At 43.0% G+C, this 22,872-nt stretch overlaps 2 protein-coding genes and 1 long non-coding RNA gene across 9 annotated transcripts in view; 2 read left to right on the top strand and 1 right to left on the bottom strand.

Moving 5' to 3' along the window:
* SCEL (sciellin) overlaps positions 1-11,598 on the top strand; it is a 56,859-nt gene extending 45,261 nt beyond the window's left edge. For 2 of the 5 annotated variants that reach the window (XM_081003137.1, XM_081003135.1), the window contains exons 16-23: positions 743-799; positions 1,739-1,801; positions 3,162-3,248; positions 4,244-4,312; positions 5,410-5,484; positions 7,011-7,119; positions 8,099-8,201; positions 9,005-11,598. In XM_081003137.1, coding sequence (XP_080859263.1) covers positions 743-799; positions 1,739-1,801; positions 3,162-3,248; positions 4,244-4,312; positions 5,410-5,484; positions 7,011-7,119; positions 8,099-8,201; positions 9,005-9,021 — 580 coding nt within the window. In that variant the 3' untranslated portion in view covers positions 9,022-11,598. The remainder of the gene's footprint in view (positions 1-742; positions 800-1,738; positions 1,802-3,161; positions 3,249-4,243; positions 4,313-5,409; positions 5,485-7,010; positions 7,120-8,098; positions 8,202-9,004) is intronic. The other 3 variants (XM_081003136.1, XM_081003139.1, XM_081003138.1) reach the window with 3 other exon arrangements.
* LOC308475930 lies at positions 10,202-17,932 on the bottom strand. The gene is made up of 2 exons (XR_013985549.1): positions 17,414-17,932; positions 10,202-16,906 (listed from the first exon to the last, which is right to left on the bottom strand). It is a non-coding gene; the product is annotated as an uncharacterized lncRNA (long non-coding RNA).
* A 50-nt stretch (positions 17,933-17,982) lies between these two features.
* SLAIN1 (SLAIN motif family member 1) overlaps positions 17,983-22,872 on the top strand; it is a 38,494-nt gene continuing 33,604 nt past the window's right edge. For all 3 annotated transcript variants that reach the window (XM_081003101.1, XM_081003100.1, XM_081003099.1), the window contains exon 1: positions 17,983-18,542. In XM_081003101.1, the coding sequence (XP_080859227.1) occupies positions 18,085-18,542 (458 nt within the window). In that variant the 5' untranslated portion in view covers positions 17,983-18,084. The remainder of the gene's footprint in view (positions 18,543-22,872) is intronic.

Raw genomic sequence — 22,872 nt, 5'->3', positions numbered from 1 at the left:
GGAGGAAGCGCCATCACCTTCCCCCAAGGAAAGGGTAGTCTAGTAGAGGACTCCGGGGGGCGTTGCCTTGTCCGAAACCTAGGGAGGTAAGGGCCTCCGGCACGCCCCAGAGCGGTGACACCCGTGGGATCCTAGTTGGCGTACTTCAACAGGACTCCCACGGTTTGTGGTTAACCCTTCCCGGTCTACATGCCGGGTAGTTGATAGGAGCCAATGCCTAAGGCCAATACCTTTCAATTCTGTAATCAATAAAGTTGTGGCCTTTTTATGCCCATTAACCTTAAATAATGTGTCCGGTATCTTCATTTCACATGGGGGAGGAGACTTGCCACGCAATCACTGTTGTTGCTGTTTTCAGCCCGCAAATGGCATGAAATTAGTGGTGTTTCCCTCCCTCCAATTCAGACTGCATTTCCTTTACATTGACATAAATGGGATGTCGTGCATTATATCAGGGTAGGTTTATGTGCTGGCATTAGAGTTCTTCAGGAAGCTTAATTTTGATCATGTCGCTTAATCAGGAAAAGAGAAACAAATCTCAGGATAATTTTAGTATCTTTAAATCTTGGAAGGAAAACATTTTGGTGGAATTATTAGCTGCAATGAATATCCCTATGAGTTGACAATTACCTAATGCATTAAGTTCTCTCCCTCACTCTTCCCTGAGAGTATTTGTGATCAGCGGTTCCTTTCTTGCAAAAGTAACTAGTCCAATTTTTTTGTTTCTTTGCTTTTCTCACAGAGGAAGAGACCTAGATGACCTCATTGCTGTAAATAACACTGCTCAGAAAAACAAAAGGCAATTCTTTTAAATTTTATCTCTCCTGCACTTTAGAAAATCTGTTACCTGTGGCTTGAGTTAAAAATGTAGGGAGGGTTTGTAGCCAACTAAGTTCTCCTCAGAGTATGAGTGGAATGAACAGACCTAAGTTAGTCGTGGCCATTAATTTCAGTGGGTCTACCCTTGAGTAGAACTAACATTGGCTACATCCCACATATGTGTAGCTGTGAGCACATGGTTTCCTTGCCCATGCAGCACTACCTCTGTATCAAATGCATGTCCAGAATTTTCCCTCCCTCCATGGGAGGGAACCTAGAAAAGGATAGCCTGGGAGGAGCAGGAAATGAGGCCTAGAAGATGGCAGTGATTGGAGACCAGGAGGATAGAAGCATGTGGGGTCCTGCAAGTCAGGAAAGAGTTATGTGTGCATCATTGTGAACATGAAGCTCTGGAGTGGAGCACTCCTTCCTGTGAAGTCTGCAGGATGAGGGCAGTAGGCTGCTATGCTCCAAACATTTAACTAAGCAAGCCTCTTCAAAAATGAATAAATGACTGATACATGGAATTAGGGCTTGGTGAACTGTAGGTGTGGTTAGCAGGATGGTCGTAAGCACACGTACTTTCTAAGAAGTTACTGCAATAATGTGTAAGGGCTTGGGACCAAGTCCTATTAGATACAGTAGGCTTTATGTCAGGATAAATAATCACAGGATCAGCTTATGGGACATGAAGTCAAAGGTCTTGATATGTAATGAAGGGGCCATATTTCTTCACAGCAGATAATGCTTCATACTTTTGGTCTGGTGCTTGAATCTGATATAAAAATTAAAACAGATCCTGCCTCACAGAAATCATTGATGACTTGATAAAGTAACATTTGTGTTTGCATTTTTTTAAACGTCCAGTAAAACGTCCAGTATTTTGTGGTCATCAGGCTCTGCTCTTTATCTTTGACAGAAGCCAAGAACTAGATGATCTCATTGTAGTAAAATCCTCTCCTAAGGATCAAAACAAAAAGAGGTGAGTCTTAAATCCATAGCTGTCAAGTGTCCCTTATTTGAAGGGACAGTCCCTTATTCCAGCGCCATGTCCTGCTGCCGTCCCTTATTGATGGATGTCCCTTAAATGTCCCTTAAATGATGTCCCTTAAATTTCAAAGGAAGCAGTTCCTCTCCCTCCCTCCCTCCCTGCCAGCCAGGGAAGAGGGAGGCACCAACTGTGTTGCTTGGCTGTGTTGCTCACCCAATAAGAAGTCTAAGAACGACTGGGGGGTGGAGCTTGCATGCCTTGTGTGTGACTAGCTAATGCAAGCTGAGGGGTTTTTTGAATGCTGGACGCCATTTTGTTGCATGTGCTGCTGCAAACTTTGCAGTGCAAAGCCAGGCCGGGGAGCCATCTTAAGTTGAGGCTGCATAGGCCTTGTGGTGCATGTGATTCAGATTCTATTCAGTTGAACCTCTGGTTACAAAGTTGGTTGGACAGTGTTCTCGAAGCTACCAGCATGAGTTTGACCAGACTGCAGGAGGACAGGAAGACTAGAGTACCTGGAACAGGTGAGGCTGCAGGTCCCTTATTTTGGCTGCTGGTCCCTTATTTTCAAATCTGTAAGTTGACAGCTATGCTTAAATCTTAGTTCTTATAACCATGGCAGTCCTGTAGAGGTTAATTCATGTTACTTGTTTATTAATTGAGAGGACTTGTTTATTGTGCATTTGTTCTGATTTGTTTGTGGGGAGGTCAGATGAAGCGTCAAGCCAATGACATCCCACACTTTCCATTTCCTCGCCAGTATGACTTGGTATGAGTATACAATGTTGCCTTTCCCCCTTCCTTTTCCCCTTCTCCATTCACCACTGCAGATGCTTCTCTGGGGTCTGGAAAACCCCTTAGGCTGCTGGCTGTTTTTTAAAAACATGAAGCCTTTGGTGGAATGGTGGCAGGGGTGAAACCTCTCTAACTTCAGAGTCAGCTCAAGCAAGAGTAGGACTGCAGCCAAAGATTGTATGTGAAGAATGAGCTCCGTTCTCTGCTCTCAGATCAGCCTCATTGCTTTAGATTGGAAGAACAGCGGAGAGGCCCTCTCTCAGGCTACATGTTCTGCATATAAAACAGTGCTTGGCACTGATGGCTATTCATTTAGCAGAGCTTAAGGCTCTGGCACAAAAACAACAGGCATTCAAAATAAAGGCAGAGTAGCCAGTGTTTGATGAATGCATTCCCTCTGAGAGTTTTCCCTCTTAAGTTCCCACCCTCCTCTTTCCCCTTTTAATATTTTAAATCCCCCTCCTTCGCTACATGCATAGTAGAAGAATAGAGAAATGGTGGGGAAGATAAATCATGGCTAGACTTCTTTTTCTTACTCCAACCTTGTCCTCCACAGGGCACCAGAGCAGGACCATGAATCTGCCAGTATTCCAGGTGGTCCGTCAGAAATGAACCATTTATACCAGGACACAAGAGGATCCAGGTACAGTATTCTTAAGCCAATAAATGGAGTGTTTTTCCTTTTTCCCCAGCTGCAAAAGGCTATCTCTCCTATAAACCCCTATCAAGGAAAATGTGTTAGAAGAAATTCAGCTTTCCCAGTCCAGCAAGTCTTTCTGAGTACAGGTGGGGAAGTTCAATGTGGGTAACACACACACATAGCTTTGCCCGTCTGTAAATCTCAGGGAAGAGAAGCGTTCTGCATGTACAAACCACCCCCTTTATTTAAAAGAATTGTTTGGGCAGGCATCGGAGAACAAACTGCTTCTCTCAGAAGCTCCCTTTCCCATAGTTCTTTCTGGCCACAGTATGAAGTGTTACCGTCCATTCTACCACCTTGGAACTCTGTATTCTTGCTTTGTTCCAATGAGTTTAGGATTGTATTCGCCCGTGATCCTACACAGAATTGTGATTAAAAAAACCCCAACAACTTCTCTCCATCAGGTAAAACCTGAAACGGGAACAGCTTTCTAAACAAATATGTGTGCCCTGTGTTCAGTTACCATTTGTTAAACATCTGTCCGTATCAATCCAGTGTTTCAAAAATGTGGTCAAGACCAGGGCCTTAACAGTGAACAATGGAACCTGTAGTATTTTGCAGACAAATGGAAATGCAGTTCTTTACACCATGCAGTGTTAATTATGGAATTTGCTACCCAAGCTATGGTGATGTCCAGCAAGTTTAAAGGCTGAGGCAATGGCAACTAGTCACAGTGGTTATAAGCTACCCCCCCAGCAATAGGGGCAGCCTGCCTCCAAACCCCAGTTGCTGAAAATAATGCCAGGAGAGAGATATTGTGTCCCTGTCCAACTAAATCAGGTTGGGCACTGTGAACCAGGGTGCTGGAACAAGACAGGCCTCTGGCTTGATGCATCAGGGATCTCTTGTTCTGTTCTTATGACATTGCTTTTTCTTACCGCTTTTGTATGTTTATTTTTAGAGAATGAAATTCTCCTCATTTTTTGTATGTGTTTCAGCTGTATTGCCTCAAGCAGTTACTCAAGTCCAAAGGACACAATTGTGTACACAAGGACATATGAGAATAGGTACCTGAAAAATACATGTTGTATTTTTCCAGAAATACTTCCTCGTGTACTAATTCCAAAAATAACAGTTTAAACATGATTTGTTTAAACACAAGCAATGTTATTTTCCCCCACCCCCAGCTATGGCATGGCTAATATTCTGGTTTCTTGAATGCATAGAATGAATGATAATCTAATACAATATATGGTTTTATGTCATCCCAGAATAAAATGTGAAATTAAATGCAAGTGATAAGGGATTAAAACAAAATGGCTGGATATATATTACCAGACTATAGCCACAGTACAATACACAGCTCAGCTCAGCTCATTGATTCCTATAGAGGTTTAGCATGCCTAATGCTGGGATCTATGTGGAAATAGAGAGAGAAGGTATACATGCATGTAAACACCAGATAATAGTTAGGATTTATGGAGGAAGACATGCATTGACCTACAAAGATGAATGCAGTCATGTTTGTTGAACCCATCAGGGGTATCATAAATCTCCTGGTTTTGCTGGCCTAGCTGGGACTGCAAACATGTAAACAATGATTGCAGCATTTCTATTGACTCTTTTCTGGCTCTGCAATAAATTTCTGAGAGTCATAAATGAACAGTGTTGCAAAACATAAAATAGCACATTTTTATGTTTTCTTATTTCACCTTGTGCCTTATCTGTCTTCATTCTGCTGAATGGTTTCACATATGACATCTCTATCTGACACTATTGTGTGCTTTTCTGTTATTTTAGAAATCCATTACTTCTAAAATATCAAGTGCTTAAGCATGCTCTTAAGATATAAGCCCCTTGGGGGCAAAATCCTCATTCTGCATGAGCCCTGCTGAATAATGGGAGCCATGCAAAAGCAAGTTTTGTGCCCTTTTCGTATAATGCAATACAAGTCTCATCTTGCCCTCCTCCCCCAACTGTTCTTTTAAAACTGTTTCTTGTATATCTGTATATTTTTGAAGTCTGCCCTCAAGTCTCTGTGGATGGCTTTGATGTTGATTGATGATACACTCTCTTTGTCAGAGTGCAAACTTGAAAAGTGTTTTTTTTTAAAAAAACAACAACCCTATTGTTCATCACTCGGCTCATGTTCCTTCTATCACAGCAGATTTCCCCATGATGCTTATGAAGACAACATCCCTGGAAAATCTATCAAAACTGTTTACTCTACTTCTGATAGGTGGGTATATATACTGAACACTGTAGAATGAAGAAATATAGAGGAAGAAAGCAAAGAGAGAAACATCTATCTATCTATCTATCTATATCTATCTATCTATCTATCATCTATCATCTATTATTTGCTTTTCTGCTGCAGTTCTTCATTAGTAGATCCACATTAGTACAACTGTTGCGTTCAAAAAAGAATAAGAAAGAAAACTTCTTTTCATATACTTCCCTTCCACTCCTTCCCAAGTTTCCTCTCTGTTCCCAACCTATCCACATTGTCTTGTTCTAAATTTTCCTCTCTCCTTCTCTTTATCTCATGTTATAACTTACGCTGCTGAATTATACTCATCCCACTAGGTTCATTATCTTACTATAATACTTTTTCATATATTCTATAGATAACATCCAATCCTCTAAGTTCTTTAAAATCTCTGTTTCTTATTCTATTAGTCATATCCGCTAGTTCCACATATTCCAGCAGTTTATGATGCTACTGCTCCTTGGAACTGCGTCTGTTCTCCACTTTTGTGCAAGTAAAATCCACATGGCCGCAGTTGCAATAGACTCACTTGCTTCTTCTTCTTTTGAGACTTCTATCGATATTATACCCAGAAGATAAGCTTCTGGGTTTTTCGTAAAGGATCTTTTAAACATTTTTTCCAGTTCGTTATGGATTAATTCCCAGTAGTCTTTAATAACCCTACAAGGCCACCACATGTGGTAGAATGTTCCTACTGTCTCTTTACATCTAAGTGAGAAACATCTTGTCCGTTTTGCCCCATACCCAAGTTTTTACACTTATTACTTTAAAATGTTGTCTTATTTTATTGTTGTTAGCCGCCCTGAGCCCGGCTTCGGCTGGGGATGGCGGGATATAAATAAAAATTTATTATTATTATTATTATTATTACCTGAAAGCTTTTCCCGTTCACATGTCCACATTCTTCACTCGAATTCTCTACACTGTATGCTAGATTGCTAGCAGTAGAGTGGGTGAATTGATTTCACTGAAAAGGTATGACTACTAAGATGATGTCAGTGAATATGAAAATTTGTCTGTAGTGTTAGATTTGTGTCAGTCCATTCATACATTTAAGTTGTCGCTTGATGTTACTGCACCGCAGCTACCATTATCCCTAAACCATGGACCATGCTAGCTGGGGCTGATGGGTCAGATTCCATCAATATCTGGAGGTCCACAGGTTCCCCATACCTGCCTTGGGAGATTCACTGTTTAGCAACAGCTCTTCCAAGTGATCTGTTTATCTGTGCTTTGGCTACCTTCCTGAATGAATGAGAGCTGTGCAAGAGCTTAGCAGTGCAGCTATGCAGCTCCCCTTCATGGGCTTGCCCAGGTGACTTGTGCCTTATGCCTTCAGACAACCCAATCTTGAAACCAGTTCTAGCCTGCTCTTTGCACATCGAGCCATGGTGAGAAGTTCACAACTTCACGCAGGCATGGAAAAGTGAGAATATTTGCACAGTGAAACCTTCCAGTACTGTAGTATTCACTCAATGAATCCTGTTCTTATACAGGGCCGTTATTGAAAAAGAAATGTGCACTTACTGCCGGAAGCCCTTGGGCACAGACACAAAGATGATTCTTGATGCCTTGCAGATTTGCTGTCATGCAACTTGCTTCAAGGTAGGAACATGTCTTTCACCCAACTGTCGTTAAATATGCATGGATTTGTAGTATGACGATTGTGAATTTTGATCAAAGCACCGGGTTTTAAATCAAATTAGAGAGCAACCCTAAGGTCCCTGGAAGGGCATCCCAAGGATGATAGGATAGGGCAGATCTCCCTCTTTGTCTCATGGAAAGGGAGGTCCACGGGTGGAAATATTCACTGCTCTTGCTGCTCTGCTATTGGTACTCAATGGAGTCATCATGGGACAGATTGGAGGAAGCACCCATAACAGCGGAGGGAGTATACTAGCCCTGAAGCTGCTACACTGATTTTCCTTCTGTAGAACCAAGTTATAAGAAAATGTAGCATCGGTGTGCAGTGAGGAAGGGGAAAAAACATGGGGATATGGCATTTAAACAGATCCTGCATTCTCCACATGACAGCCAAAGAATAAAGAAAACTATATTTGTACAGGGCGAAAACCCTGAGGCTGAATTTCTCTGAGATCTTAAGTTCAGTTGTACTGAAATGTTAGTGAGTCTTCCATGTTTTGCACACCATAACGTATATTAAAGATGACTCGCTATCAGGCATTTTCATAACACGGCTGCTGATTAGCTACTGGACTGGATTCAAGGTCTTGGTGTACAAAGCCTTGCAAAACTTTGGGAACAAGATGCCTAAAAGATTGCATCATTTCCTGCATGCCCAGCTGGTCACTGTGCTCCGCAGGCAAACACATCCTGCAGATGCCACCTTGTCAGGAGGTGTGTCCTGCACAATGCTGAAGCTGGGCAGCACCTGCCCTTTGGAACTCCTTCCCACTTCATATCAGGCAGGCACCTTCTCTGTTGTCTTTTTGGTACCAGCTAAAGGCGCTCACACTTTTCCAACAAGCTTTCTAAAGCTTTTATCCCAGTTGGTATCTGACTCAGAATTGATGAAATAAATAATAACAACTAAAGGTTTTTGTTTAACTCTGTGTGTTCCTAGTGCGAAATCTGCAAAGCACCTTTGGAAAACGTGAAGGCGGGAGATAGCATTTGGATTTACAAGAATACGGTGCATTGTGAACCATGCTATTCCAGAGTTAAATGTAAGTTGTACTGGAGGGCACCTGCTTGAAGGTTCAGTTGTTAACAACAACCAGGGAGGGGTGGGGTTCAAAGTACCTCTGAAACACTTCAGTTCAGTTCCTGTTTATCGTGCTGTAGATTGCAGGATTTGGTGAATGCAGAAGTCCAACATACATTTATTGAATGTCCAAATATATGTTTCCCTGCTTGATATTCACAACACCGGTAGGGAGAAAATTCAGTTCAGTTTGCGTGTAAAGAGAAATATATCAAACTCATGCTTTCTGAAACAACACGCAAACCGAGACACAGTTACCCTTCTAAATTCACACTTATCCAAATTTTGTGATACCGTTCTCTAACCAAACAGTGTTTACAAAATGCATATATTAGGTAAAAATGCACATTAAAATGAATGCATTAGTTAAGATAATATAGTAACATGCATTATTTTAGGGGGAATGGCTTGCAAAATTTGGGTACATTAGTCACAACTGTGCAAAAATGTGTGGATTAGGAGAAATTCCCAGTAAAATGCTGGTAAAATGTCATGATAATTTTAAAGTGCAAACTGCTGAACTGAATTTAAGATTGGGAAAATGATAAACTGAGAGATCTGAAACTGAGAGATCCTTTCATCCCTGAACTTCAGTGAATGTTAAGAATCACATTTAAAAGGCAATCGGTATCTGGAATACCTCAAATAATATGGAGCTGAAATAGCTCTGTGTTTAGAGAAACTTAACACATTGGTCTGAAATGGTTGACTTGATAAGGCTGTGCACATTTTCAGTTTCTAATGGGCATTTTCTTTCCCTTACAGCATCATGGGCCTACTAATTTTGACTGAAGACAGTTCAGGTCGATGGATCAGCTGCATGCGTTTATCTTTGAAAATCATATGCTTTTTTAGGATGAGTAAAGAACTCCAAGAATAATAAAAAAGGTAGACATTTGAAGATGTGAAAAATGAAACTATAACACTACTTCTAAAAAGAAGGAAGCTCATGGTGGCTTCTGCCTAGAATATGTGTGTGTGCATTATCAGTAAGTAAACAACGTCTAAGACTGCAGTCCTCTGTCTGCTTACTTAGGAATGAGTCTCACTGAAAACAGTACAGCTTATTTTTCTGAGTAAACACTCATAGGATTGTAGTGAAAGTGTATCTTGGCTATTCTTGACCACTGGTTCCTGTTCATTCTGAAACAATTCACACACCCGTGCTTATAATCCGAATACTTGTGTCTGTAAATGATTCATTATAGATCTAAGACAACATCTCAGCTCAGTGGGTCCAGTCCAGATAACTTGAGTTGTGTTTTAAGTCCCATGGGAATCAGTGGGTCAGAACCGAAATCATGAGACAGTTACCACATAAGGGCTTCCTCCCTTTCATCATTTTACTGCTATACTGGAAATAAGAGGAGCAGCACTAGGTGAGGCAGAAGGTACAATATTGTTTGGGTATCTGTGTGTGAGTGGCACTCTTTCAATTGTGTCCAAAGCCTGCTGCCAAAACCAACCATCTTATTCGGCCTAATGGCCACATGGACAGGTCTGCATGTTGACCTTCTGCAGTTCCCAGGCAATTAAAAGAAAAGTAAATAAAGCAATGATGGATTGATCATGGGACAGATTGGGGGCATCCACAGAATTCTACCATGCAACCACATCCTCTCCCCAGATACACAGAGGAGGAGACAGTGGTCATGTCAACACAGTCTGCAGCATCACAAGCTAGATCAGGGGTTAGTAAACTATTTTCTTTCCAGGGCCACAGTTGCTCAGAGGTAATCTGTCAGGGGGCGGGGGGAGGTCACATTCCTGCAGGGAGCATGGACAGAACCAATGATGGGCAGAGAGAGACAAAAATGTCCTGGGTTAACTAATCAAGAATAAAGACTGCTTTGCTTCTGTGGCTGTCTCAGAATTCCCAATCCTATTCCGCTCTACTAAGAAGTAAGCTCCACTGAGTTTGAGGGGGTTACTTTCAAATGAGTACAGAATTATTAATTATTAATTATTATTATTATTATTCAACACAGTAATTGATACAGCTCCTATTCTGGAAAGCAAGTGAAAGTAATTCCTTTTTGACATGGGTGCCCTATGCAAACCCATGGCAGCAGGGAAGGGGAGGTCTTTTCCTTAAGCCATACAACCAGGACAAACATTCTTTTAAGGCATCAATTTGTTCTTATCAAATTATTTTCCCCTTCCAATTGTACTGAACCTGCAACGAAAGGAAGCAGGAGGAAACACTTTTTAAAAAAAAATCAGGGAAACAAACAGGAAGGCGGTCTAATGGGATGGCAGAAAGGGGTCGATTTCAGGAAGTGATGGAGTGCACAAAATGAGGTTGAGGGTTGTAGCTTGCTCACCCGTGGTATAGAGGTCTTCCGGTAATCACTGGGCTGAGTAGGCAATGAATGAGTTATGCTTTAGGCAGGACCTCTGCATGGAGTAGTATGGCAGCTGAAATAAATGCTAATGTGAGCTAAGGTGGTGATTGTGAGAGAAGCAGCAGCAGGGACTGGACACCCTGGTGGATACATACATATATTTGGCTTGGAAAGTTTCAGCCCATCTCCATTAAAATCTACTGCAGATACAATGATCATGCAAACACTCATCTTCCACATATGAGAGATCAATATTCTAAGGATTGGGACTCAGCTTGCACTGTGTTTTATTTAAAACTCATGGATTTACAATTGTATAGAATTGTAAACATGAATTCTTTCCTCTCTTTTGTCAATCTTAGTACATGCAAACAGCTTAACTTCACTAGTGATAAAGAGTAGAGAAAGTTCGCTGTTATGTAGAACTTATTAAACTAAAGATATAAAAGATTTTTAAAAATAAGATCCTGGTTGAATCCAGACATTCTGAGATAAACCATGGTTGTGATTAGAACAAAGGAGACTGTATGCTCTTGCTTCCATTTTTGATTAAGTGCAGCTTGTTTCATGAGAACCAGACAAATTGCCATGAACCTTAACTATTGTTTGTTTGAAACAAGCCAAATTAATAGCATGGGCTATGGAACTAGCTTTCCTTCACAGGCCATAGTTAAAATTAACCAAAGTTTAGGGTTTGGACAGAATGCTAAACCCTGGTGGTTCCAAAAATGGAAGTAAAGTTTTCCAGTTTCTCCATGATTGTTCTGGGGGTGGAAGTGTGTGAGCTTGAGGTTTATTGTGATGCAGCCATTAAAATTACCATTTAGTGCATAGTAAAGTCTATTTGTTCATATACAATCCTAAAAATAATCCACATAGAATAGTGTTTCAGTGACATTGGAAAAAGAAGTGGTTGTACAGTTATTTTATTTGTTACTTGTCTCTCATATCAATGTTGTTTGAAATTGATTTCCCCCCGCCTGAATCTTTCCAATAAAGATTACTAAAGATCAAGTGTGACTAGGGAATAATACATTTTTCAAAGGAAGCGCCGAATTTCAAAGTATGTACATAACAGACTGCTCTGGGGAGATTTATCAGCAGTGGGGAAGGAGGAAAGCCAATTAGAAGCTCTTTTCAAAGTGAAATATAATTCCACAAGGATGGGTAAAAATAGTCAGAATACCGAAAACCACACCAGAAGGTGATATTTTATTATATGTACTTTGCTGAACACAGTCTACCAGGCATGCATTGTGTTCTGTCAGGCAGAGATACCTTTTCAGAGATTTCCCTGCCTCTCTATTTAAGAAATGTTGTCATTCCTCAGGACCACAGCCATTTCTGGACAACTTAGGCCACAGCAGGGCTGCATTGCTGGCCTGTCCCCAGCACTTCACTGAACTCAAACACTGATGTCCACAGACAATGTATGGAAACCCCATGCATTCAAATCTCAATGCCTGTAGACTTTCCATGCAAGCTGGAAATCTGTGCCACTGGAGTTCTAGTTATTGTGGAAGACTATGCATGCTCCCTGCCCAGTGTGTAGATGTCAGGGAGAGCAGCCCCTTCAATGTGTGTAGCTTCTTACATGCAATTTACACAAGCACCTTTCCTAACTGATTCTACGTTGCACGGCTTCTAAGCATGGCTAATTGGTTACGTCAAAATCACATACTGTGTAGGACCTAACACACTGTAAGCCTTTCTCCCCCTAGCAATAAAAATCTCTCTCTAAAGCCTGATCTCAACTGGATGACACTTTATTTTGGCATCCTTGGTGAATGTAGGATTTGGAGGAGAGCTGCAGCCAGTGTTTTCACTAGGCCATTGAGAAAGAACGTGAGCTCTTTTGCCCTTCGAGTGATTCAAAAATTAAAGATGTTTGGGAGCATCTGTTCTGCAAGGTTTTGATCAAAGACCATCGACACCATAAGCCGGCTATGGCTTGTTTTTCCACAAGAACACAGCAAGGCATGAACAATAAGGGCTGGTTCACACTTACGAATCCTTGCTAAGCAGCTGTGGTAACTGCACCATGTTGTGTTTTATTGCTCTTATTATGGGTTATCTAATAACTGAGCCATGAAATAAAGGATGCTTTAATGGATTCTGGAATGTATAACATTATAGGATGGGATAGTGATACACAATCTCTTATTTAAAACAAAAACAAAAAAATGGGGGTGTATCATTTCAATGCTGATGTAAAAAAAACCCCACAACCCAGGAGTTCTTTTTACATCTGTTTTACATATCACTTGCCTTGAGGCTTTCATTTTTCTTTGGATGTTTTTATGATGGAGTCCTCAAAGGAATGGTTTGCTGGCAGCTGTTTTAACGAATGGTTTTTCTTCAATAACAGATTAAATTAGCCACATTGAAGAATGCTCTCATAAATTATAGGGATATCTGTGACTCATCAAGTCCATTTTCCCATTCACATAATGAAACTACTTCTTTATTTTACTAATCAAGGCACAATTCCTAAAGGAAAGGAATCAATCAGAACAGAAAAAAAGGCCATTCATTTTGCCACTCTCTCCCCTGCCTGGGTTTTTCCTGTGTGGAGAGAGGATGGTCCTAACTTTAAAAAAGCAGAGCACGGTTCTACACTACTAAAGCATTCATTTGAGAAGCTGGTGTTGGTGATGAAGTTATTCTATATGCTAGGTTTCATGTGTTGCATGTTTGGCCCATTGTGGCATTTTGTGCTTCGTACGTTGGGTGTGTCTGTCTTTATTCCACTTGCTTTGGAAGAGCTCAGGCTGGTATATGTCAGACTAAACCAAATTCTGTCCTCTCACAAATCCAGTGAGGCAGTAGATGCTGAGAAACAGTGACTAGCTAAGGTCACCCAGTGAGCTTCACACCCTGACTGAGGCCAAGAGACCTGAGGCAGAACAAGATGTTGTTTTGCCAAATGAGCCCAAATAGTTCTTTTGGATTTGGGGCAATAACGCCTCTAGCGGAAAGAAGTTCAGTGCTTTTATTAAGTAGCAGGCTTGAATACATAATAAAAAGCAGTGGAGCAGTCGTTAAGCAGAATAACATAGCACAAGCAAGATAGATTACTTCTCCCTCCTGTTATGTCAAAAGGTCAGGCCCCATCAGGGAACTGTGTATACCTTAGACCAAATGCCTCACACCTGTTCCATAAGGTATTGGGAGGCTGTGAAGGATGTTACATCACCTGCCAGGTGTAATAGGCTAATAGGGGCCAGCATGGTTAATAAATTCTGCAGCTGTGCTACTTCTGGCAGGCATATCAGCCTTCAGCGCCCATACTGCCAGCACTTACTCCTGAAGCTCAAACAGCCAATCAAGACAATAAAGCAAACCAACTCACTGAGGAAACAAACCGTCATTAAAGGGACATTATGGAGTTATATTGTCAAATCCCAAACTACCCATTAAGCAACACATAAGTGTCCATAATGATAGATACATTCGCAATAATCGAATAGCAAGAATGCAAGATTATGCATTATTTAAATATGGCGTAACATACGGGTTGGTTTTATTACGGACATGGTAATAATAAATAAATATTGAAATAATGAGAACATTTGAGTCCCGCCATTGCCACCACACCTCTCAGGATATGCTGAATAGATTCTTTTGCCCTATGAGAACTGATCCCAGATAGGATAGAAAAGGAAAAGACTAGACGGTGAATGCATACAAAGGTCCAGCTATGGGCAATCTGAACTCATTGGATAACTTTGGCTCATGGGTTGAAGGTTCCCCAACCATGAGGTAGATGTGAAATAGCACAGAAGACAATATTTGGTCCTTCTGTATTGCATAGCATAAATGCCATGGCGCAGAGCTCTTGCACGTCTTCTGGTATTTGCTACCACAAAAGTTGTGTGGGTATTTTCCTTCTGGGTTGAGCCAAAGTTATCCAGCAAGTTAGGATTGCCCATAGCTTCACATTTGTATGCTGCATGGGTGCTTTCTATACTCCCAGTCGCTAACCTAGACAGTCCAGAAAAATACCTTGGCCCATGATATCAAAAACCACTGAGATGCCCAGGGGAATCAGAAAGGTCACCATGGTTCTCCTTTTTCTCCCAGCGCAGGTTGTCCATCAGGACACCCAATGTAGTTTCAGGACTAAACCCAGGCCAGATGCCAGACTGAAATGGATCCACATAATGTGTCCTTCAAGAGTGTTTGGGAACTTTTAACCAAAATGTGGAGAGTTGAGACTAGCCAGCAATTAGAACAATTTTCAGGTTTTCAGAGAATTTTTGGGGGAGTGGTCCAAGCAGCTGGGACCATCTTATCTCTTAAAGAGGCATTAGTAACTTCCAGACCTATATGGACATCTTCCCCCAGCAAAGAATGACTAAACGTGCACTTTATGGACATGATTTGATTGATTGATTGATTGATTGATTGATTTTTCCGCCCTTCGCCGTAAGGTCCCAGGGTCTGTTACAGGATTAAAAACAGTATCTTGATCCACTGAACCCAAACATGATGCCTTCTGAGTAGCAGCCAGCAACTTAGTTGCAACAAAACTGGCTTTCAGACTGAGGTGGAGGCGTGCAATTTTATCTGCAAAGTATTGTACTGTGAAAATAAATTACAACATGCTGTCCACTGAGTCTGGATGACCCGGACTTCATAACCCTCAGGACAACTCCAATGAACAGTTCTGAGTAAATTGCAATCGCGGTGCAAAACTATTCATTTATAACAAAGATACATTCTGTTGAGTTAGCTCTATAGAAATCAAATCCATTATTTGATTTATTGTACATTTTGTGTATTTTTAAACAAAAAAGCATTTTGTAAATGCAATTTAATTACCATCCTAACCATGTGCATTCTATTCCCAATGTTAGCATTTTGCTCATGAAAACACAGTCTTAGAATATGAAACTCTTATCTTTCCAGTGTTTCTTTGTCTACAGTGCATCTACAGTGGAATCATTGCATGTTAATACATATGAATTAAAAGGACCTCTTCCCTCCAAATGATTGGGTATAGAAAGCACACGTGCAGCTTCCCTTTAGGTTATCAGTCATTTAAAACAATCAACCTATATTGGTGATTTGTGTTTCAGCAATGTTATATTTGCATAATTACAACACTGAAATTAGCAGTTTCAGCTTCTAATTATATGGTTTGTTATCTTTTCTCCCCCTTTTTGAAGGAACGTAATTCTGGGAGCTTCCTAATTCAGCAATGGATATAAGCCTACATTTTTGTGGTGCATTTGGATCAATAGTTTTTAGTACTGTTTCTCAAGGCCATCCAGTCCAGGCATGGGGCACCTTAGGCCTTCATGATGTTGCTGAACAACAACTCCCTTCAGCCCCACCAAGCATGGCCAGGGGTGATGGGTACTGTAGTTTAGCAGCATATTGAGGGCCAAAGCTTCCATACGTCTGAGTAAGTCTTGTCCCAGAGACTAAGCAAAGAAAACCACAACATCCCAGCTTTCCATAGTTTTATGCAAGTATACCTTGCTACCAAATGATTGTTAGAAACACCTGTGAATGGGATAATTTCTGAACTCTGATTTTACTGTGGGTTGTATCCAGACTAAAGGCACAATCCTATAATGTCTACTCAGAAGTATGTGCCTTTGAGAGTAAGATTGCGCTTGTTCTCAGGTAAGGTTGTACAGGATTGCAGCCTAAGTAACAGTTCATTCCAGCTGAAATCAGTGGGATGAGTTAGTCACAGCTATCATATTTCACCGGAAACGACGTGCAAATCCTAGACACGGCTACTCATAAAGTCATTGAGCTCAGCTGGGGCTTACTCCCAGGTGGCAAGTGGGCATAAGCTAGCCAAGCAGATTCACTGGAATCAATGAATTTCATTGGGTCCTGCTCTGTAGATAACTAGCACTGGATATCAACCAAAGTTGCAACCTAATCTAAACTTTTGGGTCACTTTGCTTTTGCAGAGACCTTGCTTCTGCACTTTCAGCATACAGACATTAAGCACAGGCTGCTTCCCCCATCACTTGATCTCCATGCTAGGAACCACTTTGCCTGTTCTCAACATCCGAATACCAGGCTGCGGTGAGCAGCACAAAGATTGCTGTTGGCAGCAAGGTGGCAGGGAGAGTTGCCAACCTTCCACATCAAGGGCACCTACTGTGTAGTAGGAAGCTGATCACAATGCACACAGAGCCCAGTTACTGCTCCATTCAGTTGCCAGAGAGCATGGTGCGCTGCTTGGCTAGAGTTGCACAACCGACACCCCGTCCTGCTTTAATGCCATTTCCAAACAGTGGCTCAGCGTATGAGCAGCCTTCTTGCCTCACATGCATTCAGGAGGCTCACAGGTCCGCTGAAAAGCAGGGACAATGCCAAGGGTTAGCCAGGGCTTGCAATCCCCACCGCACAAAATTTACTTCCACCCCATCTGTTTCCCTGAGATTTCAGCCACAGCCCATTACCCTCCTGCACAGCATGGGTTAAACAATCACTAATAATAACCAAGTGTTTTTAGATAATCCAGTTTGATTCAGTGTTGGTCAGGTACCTCATATTTTATGAATGTATTAAAGCTCTTTGATGTTTCAATTATTTTATCGCTTAATGTGTTTGCCACCCTGGGCTCCTTTGGGTGGGGGCAGACTTTGGTAACATGGCACCTTGAGAGAGGGCAAAATTTGTCCTCCCCCCCTCAATATTATTATTTTTACTATTATTATTTATTGAATTTATATACCGCCCTATACCCTTGGTTTCACAATGATTCCTTTTGGCATTGCTTTTTTACTGGAACTTCTCAGTATTTATAAAGATAAATATAGGTATTATTATTATTATTATTATTATTATTATTATGCACCTCTTCAATTCAGCGCCCTCTGTGAGGGAACCACCCGCACTGCCCTAAATCCTGCACTGCTTTGGGTGGGATAGAAATGTAATTTAAAAAGAACCGCTATTATATTTCCCCAACAAGCTGGCGCCTTAAAAAAAATACCTCAAAATAAATAACGGCTTTTCTTCCCTCAAACTTTGTCCCTCCCCCGCCCCCCTCGTCAGCCCTGCTAGGAAACGTCGCCATTAGCACTAACTCGCCCTCAGCACGTGCCCCTTCCCGCCCATTCTCTTCTTGGCCACGCCAGAACTGGACGTCTGAACGTGCTTCGGCACCCACCCCTCTCAACCGGACTTCCACGACCCCTTTCCTCACCGAACGAACGCAGACGCGGGGGGAACCATTTCCCTGCACGGGGGGCGGCGTCTGGCCGTCCCCCCGCCCCCCTTCCCAGCTCCTCGCGCGCGCGCTCCCCTTCCCTCCGCGCAGGCCCAGAGCCCCGCGCGCCGCTCATTAGCCTCTCCCCGCCCTGCTTTGTTCCCATTGTGCGCCTCGCTCGGCCCGGCGGAGGGTGGGGAGGCGAGCGAGCGAGCGAGCGAGCGCCGCTGCGCGCCAGGCGCGTCTCCGGCCAGGCGCGTCTTGGAGGTGGCAGGCGGGCGGGCAGGCGCCGCGTCTGCAGCCTCCTTGGCGGAGGGATGGAGGCTGCTGTGCTGAAGCCCCTCGTGGCCGAGGTGAAGCCGGGCGCCGTCAGCGCCGAGCTGGAGGTGAAGAAGCTGCAGGAGCTGGTGCGCAAGCTGGAGAAGCAGAACGAGCAGCTCCGCAGCCGGGCGGCCGCCACCTCGCCCGCCTCGCCGGGAAGCGCCGCCGCCGCCGCCGCGCTCCTGCTGCTCCCCGCCGCCCAGGCGCCCGCCGCGACCCCCAGCACCTCCCCGACGGCCTGCATGCCCAGCCCGGTGCCCGCGCTCCTGTGCCAAGCCGAGCCCTTCGTCTACTTCAAGCCGTCGCCCCCCGGAGGAGGAGAAGGAGGAAGCTGCCGCCCCGGAGGCCACGAAGCCTCTCCCCCAGCCGACACCGTCCTGGATGAAGTGGAGGTGCTGGATCTGCAGGGGGTCGAGTGCTGCGATCCGGAGGACGACGACGACGACGAGACGTGGTGGGTGCCCCACTCGGGTGCATTTCTAGGCAGGCTCCAGATCCACACACACACACCCCCCCCGCCAGAGTGGGACGACGCAGTCAGATGGGCGGCATATAAATAATAATAAAAATATTATTACTTGCATCCTCATCGAAGGAAAGGGTTCCCCCTCCCCTGCTCGTCGCCTGGGGCCCTTCCTAGAAAAGCCCCCTCCTCTCTCCCCAGCTGGCGCTTTTCAAGGCTGCCTTATTAGCATTAGCTCCGCAATCCCCCTTGATCCTGTTTCGCAGCGATTTAAATCAGCCTTTTTCACCCCCTTAACGTCTCCTCGGTCATCATTATTAACTCCTTCCCCCGCCAAGGGGGACTCGCTTAGGGGACTCGTATTGTCGCTTCCTGCTTCCCACAAGCCCAGGATTTGCCTCCTTGATCCTGCTTGTTTAGGAATATCCTGCCCATGCTGCATGCTTAAATTTATGGGGTCCTACCCCACCCCGAATCCTTCAGAAACGCTTCGGCCTAATGACTAGGGTGTTAAGAATGGAGTTGTTGTCTTCTTGCATTAGGCTGATCAAGTAGATCACGCTCAAAGGCAATGGCATGTTCTCATTTAATGTGATTTCCAGAGGGGTAAGCCGTTGGTTGCAGCAAATCCAAACAGAGGTCTTCCGACACCTGAGCAAATTTTAGAATGGTTATAAGCTTTCATTGCACCCACAGAAAATCCTTTCCCACCACAAGCCTTTTTGATGTTCATTTAATATAGAATTCCAGGATTATCGCCGAAAACGGTTGGGGAGCAGCAGCCAAGTAATAGTTTATATTCTGAAAAGGAAGTCAGAATGGAGTTAATGGCTTGAACGGAACGTGTTTTTCATTCTTTGCTCCTTTTTTTCTTGGTTGAGCACCTTAACGTTTGTTGAGCAGTGCTGCTGAGATACTACATTTAAACGCCGCTCTGGCAGTTTGGAGGAGGAGGGAAACCTGACATGCAAAAAAATGTGGTTTTGTTCAAAGCTTGCATCCAATTAGTTAACCCCCAAAGGCAATCAGTGGGGCTTATTTGATGCATCTTATGAATTAGCATTTTATGCATGTCATAAATGGCAATGAAGATAATGGGGAATGCCTTGAAAATGACGCTTCGTTAGTACTGATGCCTCTGTGGAAGCTTGAGATCCCATTGCTTTGAAAAGATCACAAGGGATTTCAGGACTGTGGTCAGCAACCCTTATCCGCCAGGGCTGCTGCTTGCTCCTGAATGGATGCTTTGTGAAGCGAAGCTGCGAGTAGCTCTGGAAGCAGAATGAAAATGGAGGTAGCACCAGTGATTTATACAGCTGCAGCAAACTGTGTAAAGTGTGACAGTCGAAGTAGCCTGCAAACCGCCCCCTCCCATTGTTAAAAAAATACTGCAGAGATGGTAGCAGCAACCTCCAGTCTTTTCAGACCCTTGTTTTAATTCTTGTTTGCAACAGAAATCCACTCTCATTTTATTTCTTGTTGTTGATTCTTCTTTATCTGTGCTTCTCATTTCTCTCTGGGGCAAGCTATATATTAAACAAAAATGTTTGTATATTCAAATCTTGATGGCTGCTTCTTCCAGGGAAGCGTGGGGGGAGGAATGCTTGAGTATTCCTTCCTTCGCCAGTTTCCTACCACCACAATTTCCCCTCACCCCAAGATGCCACCTCCCCAGTGGGTTCTGTAATGCATGCTTGCATCTCAAAAATGCATCTGGAACCCATGCAGGAGTGGGGTGGGGAGAGCTGCAAACAAAGTGTCAGGTGGAAGAAGGGCTAAGTGTGAACATGCATGCTCAATCACAGGCGCAAAACAGCTTATTCACTCAAAATTGCCTCCTTCCAAATCCTCTTTTCTGCTAGAAGAAGCAGCTGTTAGGGTTTAAATACATTCATGTATAATATAGTCCTTTCTGGTAATCTGTCTTTCTCTTCTACTCTGGTCATTCCGCGCTCTCCCTATCAGTTTCCTGCTCCTTTTCTTAAAAATTCAAAAAACCCCAAAATGTTAGTCACTTTGGTGCAACACACCTTGACTCTAGTTGTGACATAGTTGTACATCACAGTTCAACCCACCAGTTGAAGATTGATGCATTGTAGGATGGAATTGTGTTAATGTTACCTTTTCTTTTAAAAAAAAATTAATTCTATACCACTTTTTCAAAGTACGGAGAATAATACTTCATAATTGTCCCAAGCTTGATGTGCCTCATTTTTTCAAAGTATATAGTATAGAATATATGTCAATGCAAATGATTTCTGTTTGCACACGCACAAAACACACATCTGCTCTTGTGAATGGATGTCAATCCACATGAAGCTGAACACATTTAAATCCTACTGATTTTGATAGGAGAGAATGAGGCAGCAGTTGCCTCATTCTCTCTCTGCCCCATTATAATCAGTGGCATTTACATGTATTTAATTCTAACTGGCTCACATCCAGTGTGGTTAATAGATGCATTCATGATTTTTAATTCTAGGGGGCTACATACAATTTTGTAGAGTATGTATCACTGTAACTGGCAATAGGACTGGTGGAAATCAACTAGGTGCAGTTATATATGAAGACAGAAAGGAGCATTTCCCAAAATTCAGTGGGGTGTGTGCTTTCGGTGCTGTAAAGTGCCTTGATTTAAGGCTGCATTTCTAAGGTAACTGACCTGCAAATCGACTTGAGTTAGTGGTAACTAGGGAGAGCTCAGATGCACATAAAAATAAAAATAAAAATCAAGGCTCAGTCATGGAAAATGTGAAGCACATCTGAACATACACAGAGTGTATTTTTCTCACCGCCAAGTAATCATAGTTTATTCTTTGTAAATAGGCATGTGGAACTGTGCCCCTGGTTGCCTGCAGTAAGTAATAATCACCCCTGGCGAGCAGGCAGCAAATATTTTGAAATTTGAAGGTAATTGGTGGTTCTTCCTCACCCCCTGGTGGTTTTCCAGAGATGACTTTCAGGTGGCTGACACATTGCATGCGGAAAGCACAGGGATCAATCATTCCAGTTAACAAATTTCAGATAGCAGAACTGGCAAAGACCCTGCAGAACTGCTACTGGTCAGGAAGTCAATGGAGCAATGATCCAAGTTCCAGAGGAGAAAGAACAAAGATACCATTCTTCTTGCTGGTGGGCTTCCCTAGTGTTTTGGTGGCAGGATGGGAAAGGGTTGAGCTAGCCTGGGATCTGCTGGATCCCGAACTGCCCCCTCTGACATCAGTTGATGACATGGGGCTCAATTCCAGTCTGATATGCCAGCTCCAAGTTGCCTTTTCTTTTTCTTTTTTTAATATTTTTTTAATTAAATTTTCCACAATTATAACAAATATTGCCTATCAAACTAACAAACAAAAACAGAAACAAAAAACAACAAAACATCAAAGAAGAAAACAATACACAAATAAACAATAAAAACAAGCTTAGTTCTTTAAAGATCCAACCTTATAAACATATTATTGACTTCCCCTAGTCCCTCCCTTCTGAGTTTCCTTGTATCTGGATGTAACAGCTTTCCAATATCATTATTAAGCAAAAATATTTCCCAAGTTGCCTTTTCTACTGCCTCTCCACCTGAGCCAGTGTGGTGTAGTGGTTAAGAGGGGTGGACTCGTAATCTGGGGAACCGGGTTTGCGTCTCTGCTCCTCCACATGCAGCTGCTGGGTGACCTTGGGCCAGTCACACTTCTTTGAAGTCTCTCAGCCCCACTCACCTCACAAAGTGTTTGTTGTGGGGGAGGAAGGGAAAGGAGAATGTTAGCCGCTTTGAGACTCCTTAACGGGAGTGAAAGGCGGGATATCAAATCCAAACTCTTCTCTTCTTCTTTTGTCCTAGCCAGGATGAGTGAGGGTTGTAACAGCTGAAATCAAAGGGCTTTCCTTATTAATACACATACCCTGGATTGGGCTGTAACTGTGGTTACATAGTCAGTTTTTACTCTTACTTTATGGAGGAAAACAAGAGTACAGTGACAATTAAAGGTCAGCAGCTGGGGTCCTGCAACAAGATGTTTCCTTGTGGAGTGCTTTTGTTCGGGAACTTTTTCTCAGTTCGTATTCCCTCTCCTGGTTTTTCTTCCATCTTTCTCACTCTCCTCCACACCCCACCTTAACATAAGGTTACCGGATGTCCCCATTTCCTGGGGACAGTCCCCAGATTTACAAATCAGTCCCCATACAAAATCCATTGAAGTTGAAAAGTGTCCCCGGATTCATTGGAAAAAATCTGGTAACCTTACCGTAACAGGCATTCAGTTCTCTCTCTTCCCCCTCTTCTGATCGGACCAGAACTGGCCTGGGACCTTTTGCTTCCTGTCATCTC

The sequence above is a fragment of the Podarcis pityusensis genome, assembly GCF_964106645.2.
Source record: "Podarcis pityusensis genome assembly, chromosome: 4".
Classification (NCBI taxonomy): Eukaryota; Metazoa; Chordata; class Lepidosauria; order Squamata; family Lacertidae; genus Podarcis; species Podarcis pityusensis.
The sequence above is the reverse complement of the archived record's forward strand: the minus strand, read 5'-3'. Positions and strand labels throughout refer to the sequence as shown.